This window comes from Orycteropus afer, unplaced genomic scaffold, assembly GCF_000298275.1.
Source record: "Orycteropus afer afer isolate SDZICR_OR568_19922 unplaced genomic scaffold, OryAfe1.0 scaffold00127, whole genome shotgun sequence".
Lineage (NCBI taxonomy): Eukaryota > Metazoa > Chordata > Mammalia > Tubulidentata > Orycteropodidae > Orycteropus > Orycteropus afer.
The window spans coordinates 6896756-6916556 of NW_006921714.1; the positions used below are offsets into that span (position 1 = coordinate 6896756).

The following is a 19801-nucleotide window of genomic DNA, read 5'->3' on the forward strand; positions in this document are numbered from 1 at the left end:
TTTTTTTTTTTTTTTTTTTAATCTTCTGAGGTTTAAAAGTCTTTTCTATCTTGATATCATCTTAACTTTCTCTCCATTTTGACATTTCTGTAATCATACCATTTTTTTCTTCTTTTTGCTTTGTGGTTGCCATCGTTTACAGATTGATGTCTCTGGTTCCCTATTTTCTGTCTTACAAGTTTATTTTAATTTTGAAAATTCTTTGTCTGGGTTGATTTCTGGGTGGTATAGTTATGTGTATTAATCTCAAGTTGTCTGATGCTGTTGGTTCTCTGTACAAAGAACTCTTCCTTTAGCACTTCTTGTAAGGTTGGTCCAGTTTTTTAAAATTCTTCTAATATCTGTTTATCTAAAAACATTCTAAAATCAGCATCATATTTGAGGGACAGTTTTGCTGGATATGTAATTCTTGGTTTGCAACTTTTCCTTTCAGGGTTTTATATATTGTTACCCCATTGTCTTCTTGCCACATGGCTCCTACTGAGAAATAAGAATTTAGCCTTGTCTTCTCTTTGTAGGTAACATTGCATTGTTCCTGAGCTACTTTCAGGATTCTTTCTTTGTCTTTGGTTTTGGAAAGTTTGATTATGATACATCTTAGTAATTTTCTTTGAGGTTATCCTGTATAGGGTTTGTTGAGTTTCTTGAATGGATATCTTTTTGTCTTTCATGATATTAGAGAAATTTCCTGACAGTAAATCTTCAAAAATTCTCTCTGGGTTTTTTTTTTTTTTTTTGCATCCTCCTGTTCTGGAGTTCCTATCACATGTAAATTATTCCTCTTGACAATGTCCTACATAATTCTTAGACTTTCTTGAAAATTTTCAACTACTGAGGCAGCAGACTTATGGCACCCTATCCATGGGGACATGCAGAACTGACCACAGAGAGAAGGCAGTCACTTGGCACATGATCCACATGAGTGTGCACTCCTGACTGTTGAGGAAATGGCATGACAGTGGGTGTGATGCATGTGATCCATGAAAATGTGAGCTGCCAACTTGGATGCAACTGGCACATGGCATGTGATCCATGGGAGTGTGCACCCACAGCCACTGAAGAAGTGGTGCAACATCAAGTGTGTTGTGTGTAATCCACAGGAGTGTGTGCTCCTGATCACAGAAGTGGAAGATGTGCAGCGTGTGCTTCATGGGAGCATGTACCTCCAACCACAATGGTGATTGGACCATGCGCCTCCAACCTTGGAGGCTGTAGGTGTGTCATACATGATCCACGAGAGCATGTGCTACCAACTTCACAGGTGGTGCATATATAGCATGCAGTGATAGGAACATGCATGGTCTGCTGGGGGTATGGGTCAGTGGGGAGCCATGGGGCAGTGGATGAAGGGGGAGACAATTTAAGCAAACCAAGCAGTGGAAGAGATACAGGGGGTCATCACTGGCTGCTGGGATGTTTGGGGGGGACTCACCCCTGGTCACTGGAAGGTGTGAAGAGGAAAGTAAAAGAGCCCACTTCTCTGTTTACCTTTCACTGGCATGGACCCGTTACACTCCTGGGCAAGTACAGCTGGTTATTTGGTTCCTGAACCTACTGAAGCAAAGTGTGGGGCACCCAATGCCCAATGTTTACAGCCACCACTTCACAGGCCTTCCGCTCCACCTGGACCCCCACCCAAATGACTAGGGACCACTACTTATGGGTGTTTTTTTCAGTATTTATGGGCTCCCTCCCTGTTCTGTGGTCATCTGGCATTACTTGAGTTCTCAACCACTTTCCCTTCTGAGATACAGCTCGTGTTTTACTCACCTTGCTTCACTTTGCATTTATTTACACTCTGTTTCTGTTTTATTGGAGAGTCTATGAAGTTGGCTTCTCCTCACCCATGTATGTTGCCTGTGTCCCAAAATGACCATGCTGTGCTGAGCCTCCTCTCCATCTCTCTCTTTAGTCACTGTTTTTGTTCTGTTTCTTCTTCCAATTAGTGTTCAATCTAATTATCTATCCTTTCATTTGATGCTCAGAGTTCCAGGATTGTCATCTCTATCTATTTACCTTGGTTTCTCACATCTTTGTTGTAGAACCTATAATGTTCTGATGGTACTTATTTCCCTTCCAGAAACCACTGTGTGAGAGGACATGGAGTTTTTCATGAGAAGAGTGGACATTACTGCAGTCAATCATGGGAGAAGTAACTGGGGAGGCAAGACTTTGTCTGGGGTAAGAGGAACCCTCTTTTCTAAGGTCCTCCTGACTTCAAGGCAACAAATGCAGGAAGAGACCGTAGTGTGGTGGGCTTGTGAGACTCTGTCAATGGAGACAGGCCAGGAGCTAGACAGAGGCCACCCTGGAAGAGACTTTGAGAGCAACATGCACAGGGACTCCATGAGAAGTGACTTCTGTGCACTATAACTTATCCCTGGCTCTTTGCGAGGGACATTGTTTTCAGTACCTCCAAACTTCCAGTAATGCCTGACTGAGTTGGCCTGCTGGAAATCATGGAGTTTCTACCCAAAATTAGAGGAGAAGCAAAGGGAAAAGGGCCCTCTCCTAAAGCCAGAAAGTTGACAACTGCCCACCAAGAATATCTGGGCTGTTTAGTGATGGCTTTATAGTGGCCTCAGCAATGGAAGCTGCCGAGAGGAGACTTTGTGAGAGGAACATGAGGATCTAGCACACAGCCTCCCACCATCATTTAAATGTTAAAGGAAATGTGATCTATGGAGTCAAAGACTTGTGAAGCTGGGCCTACTGGATGAAGTGGGGGTAGAGGGGTGGGGTCTCTTCCATTTCACATCTTCCTTTCACTCTCACACTTATCCATTTATTGGACAGCCCCCCCCCCCCCAAGAAATCTCTGTGAATGCTAAGATGCTGCTAGAACACACCCAGACCCTTCTAGGCACTCCCATGTTAAGAGGACTGTGCCCTCACAATTAGTGGATGAACTGCCATCTTGAGTTTTCCCCTGAAGATAGGAAGATCACATTTCCATAAACTTGAGGTTCTGAAGATCTTCTGAGCAGCCCGGATCTCTGCTTCTTAGCCACAGATGTGAGCACCCTTGTGGGCAAGCCTGTGTAAGGCCTATTTTAATCCTCATCTCATTAAAAAAAAAAAAAATACCACTTGCTGTCAAGTTGACTCCAACTCATGGCAACCACATGTGTGTCAGAGTATAACTGTGCTCCGTAAGGTTTTTAATGGCTGATTTTTCAGAAGTAGATTACTGGAGCTTCTTCCAAGGTGCCTATCGGTAGATTCAAGCCTCCCACCTTTTGGTTAGCAGTGGAGAGCACTAACCATTAGCACCAGCCAGGTATTCCAGTCCTCTCACTAATCCAGTCCTGTGGAAGGCTGCACCACAGATGAGAAAGCTGAGTCTCAGCTAAGGCTGAAATCCAGGCCCCTTCTCCTATTTTAGAGGTAGGACTCTGGCAACACTTGCAGCCCCAGGTTTTCATCTGGGAGTGTGGAGGAGTGTCTCAGAAACTGGCTCTTGAAGCCTTTCACATAGTTGAAGGTACACGAGTTCCCATGGGATGGCCTGCCATTTAGCCTGCTGCTTTTTGCCACTCACAGAACCGTAACTTTATCTGAAGCACTCAGAACTAGAATTCTCCTTCCATGAGCTTTCAGCTAACTCTAGATATCAGAGACTTGTTCTACCATTCCTCTAAGCATCTGTCCCAGGGTGAAGGAATGGACTCAATTCCATTATCACTCAAGGATATCATGCTCAACTCAGCTCAGCTCAGCTCAGCTCAGTCCTAACCCTGTCTCAACCTCTCTTCAGATCCTTCCCTGCCTAGGAGCATGTCATGCATGGCCAAGATTCTCAACAGACCTTTAGGATGGGGAATGTGAGAGGTGGCAAAGTGGAAGAAAGAATGTGAAGAGTTGGGGAGGGGAACATACTGACACGGTGTCTGCTAAGTGGGATGTCCCTCTCTACCTCACCATCTCCCACATACCAGCCATGACCCCGAGACACCATGCATGTCCACAATATTATCAAGTCACCAAGACTTACCTGTCATGACAGCCCTTATCTTCCCAAGAAAATCTACTGTAGACAAGTACATAGGAGAGATTCTGTAGGGATTACCTTAAGTCTGTTTTAATTTTATGCTTGAAATGAAAAATACTTACTCCCTTTGGCTCTTCAATCATTATTAGTTATAAATTACTTGGGACACATTCCCTAGTTTTGTTGTGACATTGCAGTAGAAAATATAATTTTATCCACAATGAACACAGTTTCCTTTTACACCCCAAGTATGTGTCTTGGGGTTTCCCTCTGCCTAGGATTTCATAGCTCCTCTCCCTTCCACAGAGAATGAAGAGTTAGATCAAATGCCACCTCGTCTGCGAAACCCTCAGTGACAGCTGTCCTCTACCAGGATTTTTGCTTCATCTTCTGCGCTTATCCTATTTTTTATACATCTTCCTATTAGAGCAAGTGTCCCACTGTATTAATATGATTTGTTTCCCTGCCTACTTCCCACCAAAATATAAGTTCACCATGGAGCCTAGATTAGGACCCAGCCACAAGGTAATTGCTTAATAAATCTGTGATGGAAAAAGCAAAGAGAGTGGATGGAAAGAGGAGAAGAAGGAAGAAGCTGGGTACACCACGCATCCACTTTACCTCTGTGTGATTATTTTCCTCCATCTTGCCAATACGTTGGTTGTTATGGCTTCTTCCACACTCGCCAGTTTGCCCTCATCAGGAAGGATGAAGATGGCTGTGATGTTTCCTTGGTAGGGCATTTCCAGGACAGTGCAGGAGAGCTGGTCGTCACGGCCAACCTTGTACATGCTCCCATGGAACATCATGGGCACTTTCACAGACTTGTTTTGGTCCAGCATAAAGTCTTCTTCTTTAGTTAATTTTGGATCAAACTCATGTTGCCACCTGGCTTGGGATTGAAGAAGGACAATAAGTGTTGGAAGGTGAAGAGGTGACTGGACCAAGAAAACCACTAGTCTCTTGGTTTGTTGGCTCTGGGATATCAGGACAGATCCCCAGGTGTCCTGTCCACATGCCATGCCCTGAAGACTCCTGGTGAGGGGATTTCAGGGCCTGATTATCAGTTTCCAAGGAAGCAAGGACTGAGATGGGATACTGAGATGGGCTGCCCAGGCTCCCTATGCTTGAGTGCCCCTGAGGATGAGAAAGGCCCGGAATTATGACCTAGCAGAGAGGACTGGGTTCTGCTCAACAGGGACTATTTGGGTCTGACCTGAGTAAAATACTCCACCAAATCATGAACCACTCTCATGTGGGGCTGAGAAGACTACTGGAGTCGATTGCCCTTGGGAGCCTGCTGAGGAGCAGTGACCACACAAAGCTGAGCATCTGGAGACCTGCAGATGCTCTTACCCTATTGGCCATAATCTCAGGCCTGGCCCTTTTCCATGATGATGATTTTTGCTGCCAGAACTGGATGCAAAAGACCTGCCTTTCATTAAGTTTGCAATGAATATTATCAGGAGATACCACCAACATCAAATAAGATTGTACAATAAAAAGTGACATCTTGTTGGTCACATCAAAGCCCACAGTAATTGACCTGTAAAAACATAGGCTTAGTAGAAATAACTGATAAAAAATAAATCTAGCAATGATAAAAACTGCACTTGATGACAATGATTTGATTAAATATTCATGGAATGATTAAATATTACAGAAAATAGATTGGAAAATTAGATGAGGCTACATTGGACTTTGTCTAAGCAATTGGACTTTGGCCACTAAAGAAAAAGGAGGTTCTGATTGGTAAAGTTTGGTAGTGATACAAAGAACCACTGACTCCACTGAAAATAACTTATAAGCAGTTTAACTGCATCTTCATATAAAACTGAGCAAGAAATTAAGGTGACTTAAAAGGATCCACTCTGGAAGATAGTTTCTCAGTTATATAAAAAAAAAAAAAAATTGTTCCTGGTGAGTTCTCATTTAAATGCTTGCTATCATAAACACATAAAAGGCCTTCAGAATAACAGAATAACCAAAATGATGGGCTTGAAATATCCTGTGCCTGTAGTAGGGAGAAAGTTTCCCTTCCACCCCTAATCCCTCTGTATGAAAGCAAAGAAGTTAGCAGTGTGTATGAATCTCTGAGAACCAAGAGCAAAGGTGTGAGTGAGAACCTAGCCTTCACCCTTACACTCTGTACCCTTACACAGTATTGGGGTCAACAGCCTGAGTTCAAACCTTGGCTTCACTGCTACAGATATATGATCTTGGACAAGTGTTTCACTCTCCTGGAGCCTCATTATCCTTATCTGTAGAAAGGGAATGTTGATAAGTACCTCCTAGGGCTGCTGTGAGACTGAGTGGGATAAGGCAGCTTAGCTTAGTGACTGTATAGAGAATGTTCTGTGGATGCTAGTCATCACTGGCATTGCCATTGTCTCTCGTGTTCCTGTTGTGATCGAGGGGATGAAGGAAGTGTGGGAATTCCAGATTCTCCCACCTCTTTTCTGATTTGGGTAGACTGAAGTATCAGTCTATAGCCATCACTCCTTTTTGTTTCCTCTCTAGCTATCAGTCTCTGTCAGGATACGGGAGTCCTGAGATTTCAGATTCAGGACGGTGTTGCTGACAGCTCAGCAGTGATCTTGCCTGGCCAGAGGGGTATCGGCTTTGTTCTTGTGTGTGTGTGACTGTGTGTATGTGTGTGACCCCCTCAAAACCCCTCATTGCTGTCAAGTTGGATCTGACTCATAGTGAATCCTCCTTGGGTTTCCAAGACTGTATTGTTACGGAAGTATATTGCCCAATCTTCCTTCTGAGGAGTGGCTGGTGGGTTTGAACCGCCAGCCTTCTGGTTAGCAGTCAGATGCCTTGGGTACTTTGCCACCAGAGCTCCCATGTGTGTGACAGTGGAGGATAAAGTTTGGATTCTGGAATATGCTCCATCTTATTTTCAACCTCTCACATTCAGATTTGAGGAATCTACAAAGTTGGATACTGAAAGAACCATGGACTGCCAGAAGATCTAACAAATCTGTCCTGGAAGAAGTGCAGCTGGAATGCTCCTTGCAAGTGAGAATGGCCAGACTTAGTTTCACCTATTTTGGTCATGTTATCAGAAGGGACCATTCCCTGGAGGATATCATGGTTGGTAAAGTGGACAGTCAACAAAAAAAGGGAAGGCTCTCCACAAGATGGATTGAGACTGTGCCTGCCGTGATGGGCTCAGGTATAGCAAGGATTATGAGACTGGCACACGACAAGGCAGTGTTTTGTTCTGTTGTACATAGGGTTGCTATGAGTCAGAACTGACTCAATGGCACTTAAGAGCAACAACAAACAAAGTCTGATAAACAGACCAAGTTTCCACCCACAATGTTCATCACCACTGTCAACACCACCACCGTCACTGCCTAGGAGTTTACTTGGAGTGATGGCAAAAGCACAGGCCATGAGCCAAGAGAATTGAGTTATATCCTTGACTCACATTGATTGGCTGTGTAACTCTGAGTAAGTCAACTAATCTCTCTCTGAATATAACTTTTCTCATCTAAAACATGGGGACAAGAATGTCACCCCAATCTCTACAACCAGTTTTGGGTTAGGATAATCACTAGTAATGGAAGCACACAAATGGAAGATAATTTAGACTTCACAAAGCTCATTTCAGATAGAGCATCCCGATACTTGACCTATGAGCTTTGTATTATGACACTCATTTTATATGTAAGAAAAGTGGGGTTTTGATAGATCGATTACACATGAGTTCAAGGTCACAGAGCAAGCAAATGGCCAATCCAGCTTTCTAATCTAAGTCTATTCATCTTTCCATACCAACATACCCCAAGCCTTACCTCGAAAGAAAATATAATTTATAAGGAGCATCACAGTGCCAGGATCTATATTCTTGATCAGATTGTCAAGTTTCCCATGGGTTTTCTGACTGACATAGTCATTGATCTTCTTCTGAGTAATTTCTAAGTTCTGGAAGTCAGTGGGAACGACGTCTGCATTGTACAGACTCTTGGCATCTGTCAGAAACTTCCGCTGGGGCTGCAACTTCTGGTCTATGAACAACACATTACCAAGGTTCAGCTTGACATTCTGGCGCCCCTGGTTTAGCCTCTGGATGAGGTAATGGAAACCCTCATGAAGATCCTTCTCTGACAGGTTCGTGAAGTTGAAGCCCTGCTTGATGTCAGCCAGAGTGGAGTCCTGGGCACCTAAGCACAGCATGGAGAAGGCCATGGAGACACTCAAGGGGGAGAAGAAGATATTCTTGCTGGGGCTTCTAGAGGCCAAGTTCTTGAAGAGCTTGAAGCCAAAATCTGTGTTCTGCCTTGCAAGCTCCTGGGCTGCCCACCTTCCTTTCCATACTTGGGGCTGGCTCACAGCCACATGACTATTTGGAGAGAAGTTGTTCTGTGGAACACCTTCCACAGCAAAGAAGCCAGCCAGAAGCAGGCCAAGGCCCAGCATAGCATTCATTTTCCTTGAAGATTGTCCTGTTGAGAAGTAGACTTAAAGTTAGAAAACAAACAAAAAATGAGTTCTATTCTCCTAACATTATCCACGAAGAAGACCAGATGGAAGAAGAAATTTGATGACTGGTGTGTTCTGTGCATGGTGGTTTATATGTACTTTGATATGCATAAGGATTTAACCCATAAAATCATTCTGGGGATGAGAAATGATCATCCCTAGTTCATAAATAAGAGCCTTGACTATACAAGACAGCTCTTGTTTGTGTACCTCTCCTTCTTATGACAGTAGTAGCTCAATTCTTTTGGGGGACCTGCCCCTCTCTACTCCACAGGGCCATGAAAAGAACATTCCACAGTGTAGACATTTGATTCAGGCCAAGCCATCATAATACTCCATCCCCCACCACATTGACTGGTTAACAAAAGATAAGACAGTGAGACCAAAGTTATTTCAAGCATTATCTTTCTTGGGGAATGCAAAACCCTCTCAACTCTGGGTGACTGGCTTGATGACACAATTCTGAAGTTCAATGTGGTTATGACTTCCACATAGAGAGGAAGAGAAGTGGGATAGAGAGATGGAAAGAGAGAAATGGAGGGACGTGTTTGATTACATTGTTGGAGTGCCTGGATCCAGCTGTACCTGAAGTCCTTTCTCTGTTTTTCCAAGTTATATGAACAAATAAATTCCTCTTTTACAGTTGGTTAGCTTGAATTAGGTCTGTTACCTACAGCCAAAAGAATTCTGGCTAAATTTCAGAAATTAAGCCACCTGTCTAAGATTGTATGGTCTGTTAGTGGCAGATACCCACCCTGGGGGAACCTAGATGTTCAGTCAATCTCCTTCTCTACCTTCTTTCCAGGGAAGAGAAGGCAGTGCGGCCATGGGGAGGAGAATCCAACTCTGTCTGGCTTCATAACTTCTGCTCTTTCTATCAACCTCCTAGCTTTGACACCTCCCACAAGACTGAGATTTTGAGGGCAAGAATTTTATCTTCAACTTCTTCTTAATCTCTAGCCATAAAGCCTCACAGAGCTGTAAAATGTATGTCTTAGTTACTTAGAAATAACACAAGTGGATGATATTAAAGAACAGAGATTTGTTTTGTAATAGTTCTTGAGGCTATAAGTCCAAATCAGGGTCTTGGCCATGCTGGCTCCTTCTTTATAGATAGTCCCAGGCATTCCTTGGTTCCTTGGTCATAGATGATCCTCACACGGCATCTGTCTTCTCTGATGTTTGTGTGTGGGTTATGTGTGTGTATGTGTGTGTGTCTGTCTGTGTCTATGATGCTCATTATATAATTCAGAAGTGTTTAGGTTTAGGATCCACCCCACACTGGCATGACCTCAACTGACTGTTTGATTATATTACATTAGATTGCATTACAAAAGGTGATTATATTATATGAGATTGTTGTTGTTGTTAGGTGCCGTCGAGTCAGCTCTGACTCATAGCAACCTTATGTACAACAGAATAAAACACTGCCTGTCACACACCATCCTCACAATCCTTGCTATACTTGAGCCCATTGTTGCAGACACTGTGTCAATCCAACTTGTTGAGGGCCTTCCTCTTTTTCCCTGACCATTCACTTTACCAAGCATGATATATTTTCCAGGGAATGGTCCCTTCTGACAACATGACCAAAGTAGGTGCGACGAAGTCTGCCCATTCTAGCTTCCAAGGAGCATTCTGGCTGCACTTCTTCCAGGACAGATTTGTTAGTTCTTCTGGTAGTTCATGGTACTTTCAGTATTCTTCACCCATACCACAGCTCAAAACCATCAACTCTTCTTCGGTCTTGCTTATTCTTTATCCAGCTTTCATGTGCATATGAGGTGATTGAAAACACCACAGCTTGCATTAAGCACACCTTAGTCTTCAGAGACATCTTTGCTCTTCAGCACTTTAAAGAGGTCTTTTGCAGCAGATTTGCCCAGTGCAATCCATCATCTGATTTCTTGACTGCTGCTTCCATTGGTGTTCATGAATGCTGATACCATTCCATTGGTGAAACCAAGTAATATGCAATCTTTGATAACTTAATCCTTTCTCCGTTTACCATGATGCCGCTCATTGGTCCAGTTGTGTGAGGATTTTCATTTCCTTTATGTAGAGGTCTTTAATCTTCATCAGTAAGTGCTTCAAGTCACCCTCATTCCTTCAGTGCAGCTTTGACGTCTTCCTTCAATACCATTGGTTCTTGACCATATGCCATCTCCTAAAATGGATAAACATTGACCAATTATTTTGGATGAATCTGTATTCCTTCCATCTTTTGATGTTTCCTGCATTACTCAATATTTTGCCCACAGAATCTTCCAATATCACAACTTGAGGCTTGAACTTTTTCTTCAGTTCTTTCAGCTTGAGAAATGCTGAGTGTGTTCTTCCCTTTTGGTTTTCTAACTCCAGGTCTTTGAACATTTCATTATAATAATTGACTTTGTCTGCTTCAGCTGACCTTTGAAATCGTCTGTTCAGTTCTTTTATGTTGTCATTTATTCCATTTGCTTTAGCTATTCTCCATTCAAGAGCAAGTTTCAGAGTGTCTTCTGACATCCATTTTGGTCTTTTCTTCCTTTCCTGTCTTTTGAATGATCTTTTGCTTTCTTTGTGGTTGATATTCTTGATGTCATTCCACAATTCCTCTGGTTTTTGGTCATTGGTGTTCAATATGTGAAATCTATTCTTTAGATTGTCTCTAAATTCAGGTGGAATATAACCATGGTCATATTTTGGCTCTTGTGGACTCGTTTTACTCATCTTCAGCTTCAACTTGAATTTGCATATGAGCAGTTGATGGTCTGCTCCACAATCAGCTCCTGGCCTTGTTTTGGCTGAAGATACTGAGCTTCTCCATCACCTCTTTCCACAAATATCAATCTGATTCCTGTGTATTCCATCTGGCAAAGTTCACATGTATAGATGTCATTTATGTTGTTGAAAAAAGTATTTGCAATGAGCAAGTTGTTGGCCTTGCAAAATTCTATCATGCAATCTCCAGTGTTATTTGTATCACCAAGGCCATATTTTCCAACTACTGTGACTCCTCTTTGTTTCCAACTTCTGCATTCCAGTCACCAGTGATAATCAACACATCTTTATTTCATGTTTGGTCAATTTCACACTGTAGAAGTTGGTAAAAATCTTCAATTTCCTCACTTTTGGCTTTGGTGGTTGGTACATAAATTTGAATAATAGTAGTAATAGCTAGTCTTGTACGCATATGGATATTTTCTTATCACCAACAGTATTGCACTTCAGGATAGATCTTGAAGCATTCTTTGTGACAATGAATGCCACACCATTCCCCTTCAATTTGTCATTCCTGCTGTAATAGATCATACGGTTGTCTGATTCAAAATGGCCCAAACCAGTCCATTTCAGCTCACTGATGCCTAAGACATTGATGTTTATGCATTCCATTTAGTTTTTGACAACTTCCAATTTTCTTAGACTTATGCTTCATACATTTCATGTTCTGATTATTAATGGATTTTTGTAGCTGTTTCTTCCCATTTTGAGTCATGCCCCATCAGCAAATGGATATCCCAAAAGCTTTACTCCATCCACATGTTGACTCTACTTTGAGGAGGCAGCTCTTCCCCAGTTATATTTTGAGTGCCTTCCGACCTGAGGGCCTCATCTTCTGGCACTATACTGGACAATGTTTCAGGGCTATTCATAAAGTTTTCTAGTAATATATCAGACAGTTTTTCACTGCTATTTATAAAGTTTCCACTGGACAATTCTTTGAGAAGTGGAAGGCCCATTCCTTCTTCTGAGTGTGTCTTGGTCTGGAAGCCCTGCTGAAACATGTCTACTAGGGGTGACCAGTGGCATAGCCTCCAGCCTCACAGCACCACACAAGCCACCACAGTGCAACAAACTTACAGACGAGTGGTGGTACCTCACATTATATGTAAGGTAATTCCTCACATTACATCAGATTACACATGTGAGTATAGGGGTTAGGAAGAGTCCAACACACCTTTTTTGGATGGAAGGACACAATCCAATCCATAGCAATATGCCAAAAACCTTGTTAATTTCTCTAGTTGTACATACTACTGTCAGTGATTTTATACTAGTTTATATGCATAATGGATCCAGATTGTATTGCTTGGTTTCTGATATCTCATTTACTTTTTGGTGGCGTAGTGCCTAAGGCATTTGACTGCTAACCACAAGGCTGGTGGTTCAAACTCATTTAGCCACTCCTTGGAAGGAACATTGGGCAATCTACTTTCATAGAGATAATGCCTCGGAAACCCAAGGAGGGGTTGCTATGAGTTGAATCGATTCGACGGCAGTGAGTAGCAGTAGTAGTAGGTTAAATCTATATGAATCTGTAATCCACGGGCAATAGTGAACATCAGTAAGGGCTTTTCCTGGTTGTCTTAGGTGGAGTTCCTTAGAAGGAGAACCTGAGACAATGATCTAGGTGGATATTCTATAGAGGAAGAGCCTGTAGCATGAACTTGCAGGGACATGAGGGAATCAGGGCAGGAATGGGAAAAGCCCCAGCAAGGATGTGCTCTCAGGTCAGATTTAGCCTTGGTCAGATCAACAGAGGGAGAGACTGGAGCATAAATCACATGTAGGAATCAACCCTCTGAAGCAAAGGGGCTGGCCTTTTGGATCAAATCAGTCAGTCACTGGTTGTAGTCTGCCCCCAGGGCACAGCAAGTGAAGTATAACTTTCTGGATCAATTAGCTCCTTCCAGCCAAGGACAATTTTCTGGATGAGTGAAGTAGCTCTCATAGCAGTACATGTGTGTGTGGAGTAGGGGGTAGGTACATCACCAGTGAAGGGAAACTGAGCAGGGCACAAACATGATGTTCTCATATTTGAAAATGTTAGTAAATTCTCTGAAGCATCCATTCTGACTTCCACCTTCTTAATACAACATTATATCTTATTTATTTATCATATGTCCACCTCTCCCCCAGGCAGCTTTGGTACATTCCACAGAGCTGGGACTTGAGAGAACAGGAATTTCATCTTCTGCTTCCCCATGATCTCTAGACATAATGCCACACAGAGATGACAAATGCAATACAGAATTCTACCACTGATTGGTGCAGGTTAGTCTCAACTCCCCTCGTAGTGCCTGGCCTAATCCAATCAGTGCATGGTGCATTTCTACCCTGATGGTTATTCAAGAAGGGTCATGTGACTTAAATGGTCCAAACAGGGTGAATTTCAGGACTCTGTTGGAACATTGGGGTGTAGTGCAGTCAACTGCTTTCAGTATGGCCTTTCTAGCCATGGTTTTGTGACATCCACAAAATGATTGGGTGGGATTATGAAAATAAGGTGCTTGTGGCCCACTAAAGGGATTGGACAATGTTTCTAATGCAAATACAGTATGTGAAAACTTACAGAGGATTGGTCAGATTTGCCATCCTGCTAGGCTTAAAGGGAGCCAATCCTAGAGGTTGATGAGGGGACCTCACTACCGTGAAGAAGAAGAGCCAAGAGTGGAACATGTCCTTTGGACCCAGGCTCCCTGTGCTGAGAACCTCCTCGACCTAGGAGATGGAGCTATAGCACTGGAGATAGCACAAGGTGGTGGGAAGTGACAGCAAGCATGGCAGGGTCCAGCATAGAGAAATGGTAGTGACATGGGACCAGTCTGTCAGGCTCACTGGCCCATGGAGCAAGAGGCTTTCTTGCTGAGTAGGATGCTATCACTGGAGCTAAAGAGCTTTGTAACACTTCCTTGAGCAGCGCAGAGGCAGGCCAAGAGGAAGGTCCAAGAGCTGAGGGTCAAAAGCACGAGGGAGTGACCTGCCTACGGGCACAGACAACAGGAAGCTGTCCTGCACAATGAACAGTTTCCTGGGTTGTTCCTGTTACCTCCAAGTTGATCCTGGTCCTGAGTTGGAACCTTTACTTCCCTACAGAAACCCAAAATTCTGAAAACGGTTTTTGAATTCTACATGGCCGTTGGAACAAATTATTAAACCCAGCAGAGAAGTAGAGAATTCCATAAGAGTGACAGCTGGTGTCAGAATTGGTTAAAAAAAAAAAAAAGTTGAAGAGTAGAAGTATGTTTGAGCTCTACCTCATAGAAATCATCTTTGGGTAATGCAGATGTTGATTTGCCTCTCTCCCCCTGAAGTTAGACAAAATCTGATGCCTCTCCGTTTTTACATGGGACACTGCCCTCTCTCTTCCTCTGGGTGTCTTTGGTAGGAAAATGTGGTAATCAGTTCTACCACAGCCAATTTGCCCCATGGAGAAAATGGCTCTAGAACAAAGCTAGAAAACAAAGACGGTACATCCAAAGAATTTCCAGAGAAACTAGGGGTGGAGCCACTGATTAAGCTCACCCTGGAGCCCACCCTACCTCTGCATTTCCAGTGGTAGCATGAGTTACATGGTCAGTTATTTGCAGCCCAAAGCATCCTAACAGATATCGGTAAATATAAAATGCCAGGACTAAGAGTCAGGGATCCTGGGTTCTGATCTCACCCCTTCATAGATAGCTACATGACATTGTGGAAATCACTTTTCCTCTCTGAGCCTAGGTGATCTCTAAGTATTTTCTGCTCCTAATGACTAGTATTTTAGTAAAAATTCAAAATGGTTGGTGATGAATAAGAGCTCTAGAGGTTGTCTGTAAACAGGTTATAGAAGAGAGGATTTTAAAATCCCTGAGAATATTTCAGGTTGTTGTTGTTGTTGTTAGATGCAGTCGAGTTGTGTCTGACTCATAGCAACCCTATGCACAGCAGAATGAAACACTGCCTGGTCCTGCGCCAGCTCCATGATCTTTGAGCCCATCGTCCCAGCCACTGTGTCAATCCCTCTCATTGAGGACCTTCCCCTCTTTCATCAACCCTCCACCCTACCAAGCATGGCATCCTGCACCAGGGAATAATCCCTTCTGATAACATGACCAAAGTAGGTGAGATGAAGTCTGGTCATTCTTGCTTCCAAGGAGTATTCTGGCTGCACGTCCTCCAGGACAGATCTGTTAGTTCTTTTACAGTCCATGGTATTTTCAGTATTTTTTGCCAGCACCACAACTCAAAAGCATCAATTCTTCTTCAGTCTTCTTTATTCATTGTCCAGCTCTCACATGCATATGAGGTGATTGAAAATACTACGGCTTGTGTCAGGTGCACCTTAGTCCTCAAGGAGACATCTTTGCTCTTCAGCACTTGAAAGAGGTCCTGTGTAGCCAACTTGCCCAGTGATATACATCATCTAATGCCCTGACTGCAGCTTCCATTGGCACCGATTGTAGAACCAAGTAATATGAAGTCTTTGACAACCTCAATCTTTTCTCCATTTATTGTGATGCTGCTTATAGGTCCAGTTGTAAGGATTTTTGTTTTCTTTATATTGAGATGTAATCCATACTGCAGACTGTATTCTTCAACCTTCATCAGTAGGTGCCTCAAGTCATCCTCACTTTCAGCAAGCAAAGTTGTATTGTCAGTGTATAGCAGGTTGTTAATGATTCTTCTTCCAATCTTGAGGTCATGTTCTTCATACAGGACAGCTTCTCAGATTATTTGCTCAGCTTATAGATGAGCTCTGGTAGTGTAGTACCTAAGGCACTTGACTGCTAACCAGAAGGCTGGTGGTTCAAACCCACCAGCCACTCCTCGGAAGGAAGGTTGGGCAGTCTACTTCCATAGTGATACTGCCTCAGAAACCCAAGGAGGGGTCGCTGTGAGTCAGGTCAGACTAGATGGCATATAACAACAACATAGATTGAATAAGTATGGGGAAAGGATACAACCCTGACACACTCCCTTCTTGATTTTAAACCCACAATGTCCCCTTGTTCTGTTCGTGGAACAAAGGATATCATAGCTGCTGTCAGATGGAGCTTGGCTCAAGGCAAAGAATACCAGAAAGATGTTTACTTGTGTTTTATTGACTATGCAAAAGCATTTGATTGTGTGGATCATAACAAATTATAGATAACGTTGAGAAGAATGGGAATTCCAGAACACTTAATTGTACCCATGAGGAACCTGTACATAGAGCAGGAGGCTGTTGTTCGAACGACATTCTGTCAATGTTTCAGGAAAAGGATAGAAAATAGAACATGGGATGGAGTCAACCTCACAGGTGAGTGGGACAGACTGTTTAGAAAGGCTGCTTGGATTAAAAATAGAAACTTTTTTATTTAGAGTTGATTCCTGCAACTCTTGTTGGCTTTTTCCCCAATGCTTGGGAGTGGAGAAGTTAAGACACGTCAGTTAAGGAGCTGAGAGAACATTCTTGGCAGGTGGGTTTGCCAGACAACAGGGATGCAAAATGGTTGAGCAATCTGCCAGGAGCTAGGAGTGTGAGTCAACAGCAGGGTAGGGGCAGAGCCAGCAGGGAGAGGATCCACCCTGCTTCATCCCAGAAAATTTCTGGCACTCACGGCTCACATGCATAATTTTACAGTGTCGCTCAGTCAATGACCCTTCACTGTCTTTTTCTACTTTGCTGAATTTCAGGAACGAGATCTGGGTATAGAATTAGAAGACTGTATATTGGTCTTCTCCCACTCATGTGTTTGTTAGGTGGCACTGAGCAAGTCTCTTAAACCTTCAGAGTGTTAGTATCTTCACCCATTGCTGTGTTTTTGCTATCTGGCACTGAGTTGCCCTCACTCATGGTGAACCTAGGCACCATGGAACAAAACACCCCCTGGTCCCAGGCCTCCCCATGATCGGTTGCAGGCCAGCCCATGGTGATCCATAGAGTTTCCCTTGGTTGATTTTTGGAAGTAGACCACCAGGCCTTTCTTCCTCATCATCTATATCTGGAAACTCTGCTGAAACCTTAACATCATAGAAACACGCAAGCCTCCACTGACAGACAGGTGGGGGCTGCATTTGAAGTGCATTGGCTACAAGTGGTCTGCAGGGAAGGTGAGATTCTACACGGAACCATTCCGGGCCTTCTTTTTTCAAGTGGCTGAGAAAAGTCAGCCTCCTCTCCCACTAGGTGTTGCAGGTCAGTTAGCTGCCCCCATCTCTCCAGGCACAGCTCACACCCTGGCCCCAGTCTCAGCTTTCTCACTTCTGCAGACTTGTGTCTCCAAAGTCTCCATTGGCCTTCTGCTCAGTCCTACTCCAGTGCTGACATCCTGGCCTTTCTCCCCTAAAAGGCACACACCAGCCCCATTTCTTGGCTTTTCAATCTGTCATCACTGGCCCTAAACTGCCCCAAACTTGTCAGATCGGTGCCAATCCCAGATGTCTGGGTGGCTTATTTTTTAAATTTTAATCCATCAGTTAAACTAGCTGAGTGACTGGTTGTTTCCCAATAAGTCGATTATTCTCCTGAGTTGAGCAATTCTTTGTTGGTTTCTAGTTTGGAGGTGTGTGTGTGTGTGTGTGTGTGTGTGTGTGTGTGTGTGTGTGATTGTTATTACCCACTGTCATAGAGTCAATTCCGACTCAATGTAGCCCTATAAGACAGAGTAGAATTTTCTTATATGGTTTCCAAGTCTGTAAATCTTCACTGAAGCAGACTGCCTCAACTTTTTCCTGCAGAGTGGCTGGTGAATTTGAACCACCAACCTTTTGGTTAGACACTGAATGCTTTAACCACTGTGCCACCAGAGCTTTTGTTACTAGAATAAATAAAATAAAAAAGAAGACATATAAACTGAACCCTATAAAGTATACATGGGGTCCAAAAGAAAAAATAAAACTAAACTCACTGATGTCAAGTCGAGTTCGACTCATAGCGACCCCTGCTCGGGTTTCTGAGGTGGTATCTCTACAGAAGTAGATTGCCCAATCTTCCTTCCGAGGAGTGGCTGATGTGTTTGAACCATCAGCCTTCTGGTTAGCAGTCAAGTGCCTTATAATCAGTATTTCATCTCTTTCTCTGAATATTCTGGTCTCATATTCTCTATAAATTTAGGAAACTAAATTCATTCTCTTATGAATGGATAAAATAGCATCTCACTTACTCAGAAGTCATCCATCCAGAACATAGATCCTAACCAAGTGAGAGGGCCTCTAGACAATGAGTATAGGTGCCTTAATGTCTACCTGGGGAGGTGGCTGTCTATGGGAGTGTTTTGGGCTCTGAGTGTACATCTACTTTCTTTCTTTTGTCAATTCAACAATTTCTACATGTATAATCCATTGACATTGATTATACTCTTCAAGTTGCGTGATCATTCCTGCTATTCTTTTCCAAATTATTTCACCATCATTCACCTGCACTCAATGGCCCCTAAGCAAAAACGGCCTCTTGTCTCCTCCCTCCCACCCTGGTAACCACTACTCATCTTTGGTTTACAGAAACCAAAGAACATTTGCTTATTGCCTACATGTGAGATGATACAGTATTGTGCAACTGACTTATTTTGTTGTGCACCCACTCTTCACTTTCACTTTCCACTTTGCCTCGATAAGCTTAGTAATTGAAATCAGTGAATCAGAAGAGATTAGGAGGTGGGAGCAGAGATGTGACAGCAGCTTTAACAATAATAATTTCACAAAGTACTTTCACACCTGTGATCACCAGGAGCTTGGAGAAGCAATACAAAAACAATAAGGACACATAGGGTGCTAGAGAATGACTTAAGGCACAGTTGTTTGGATCCATTTACTTTAGAACAAAGAGATCCACTCCCCTGAATTTTACTTCCCTATCTCCTGACAGTTCACTGTCCAATCTCTCTTACCTGTGATGATGTTGACTGACAAGGAAAAGTTCATGCTGTTTCTGTCCTCAAACCAATGAGACAAAAACGTTAGGATGCTTTGGCAAAGTTCCCATCCCTAGTGGCTTGAGCCCTGAAGGGGTGACCTTCATCTAGATAAACGAGGTGCTCCTTACTCAGGAAGGAGCTCCTCCTCCACAGGTTGGACACACAGAGCATCTTTCCTTGCACTGAGGAGCCTCATGGCCTTCGAGACTCTCAGATCCTTTCTGGAGCTCTCCACAAAGTATACATCACTTGAATAAACTCAGTGCCCTCTCCTTGGCCCAAGGGATCTGAGGCATCTGAGGGCACCTTCCTAAAGATGTACTTCAACATCCCAAAAGAAGACCATCACCAAAGCCTTAGACTTGAATAGATGTCTTAGGCATGCATTGGGATCCACCTAGTTAAGGGATTGCTATTGTGTTAAAGTCAACAAAAATGAGGGAAACCCTCAATGAGATGGATTGACACAGTGGCTCCAACAATGGACTCAAACCTACCAGTGATCATGAAGGGGGCACAGGACTTGGCACGTCTTTGTCCTGTTATACATAAGGTCACTGTGAGTTGGAACCAATTCAACAAAACTAACAATAGCAAGTTATTTAATAGAAGTTAAATTATTGTCTTTTCTAAATAAATAAATAAGCAAGTTTATAGAGCTTAGGGTATAGGGCAT

At 43.1% G+C, this 19801-nt stretch overlaps 1 protein-coding gene across 1 annotated transcript in view; it reads right to left on the reverse strand.

The window, feature by feature from the left end:
* Nucleotides 1-8431, reverse strand: part of SERPINA12 (serpin family A member 12) — a 17673-nt gene extending 9242 nt beyond the window's left edge. The window contains exons 1-2 of the mRNA XM_007944547.1: nt 7798-8431; nt 4613-4883 (exon numbers count right to left, since the gene is read on the reverse strand). Coding sequence (XP_007942738.1) covers nt 4613-4883; nt 7798-8431 — 905 coding nt within the window. The remainder of the gene's footprint in view (nt 1-4612; nt 4884-7797) is intronic.
* Nucleotides 8432-19801: the final 11370 nt, after the last annotated feature.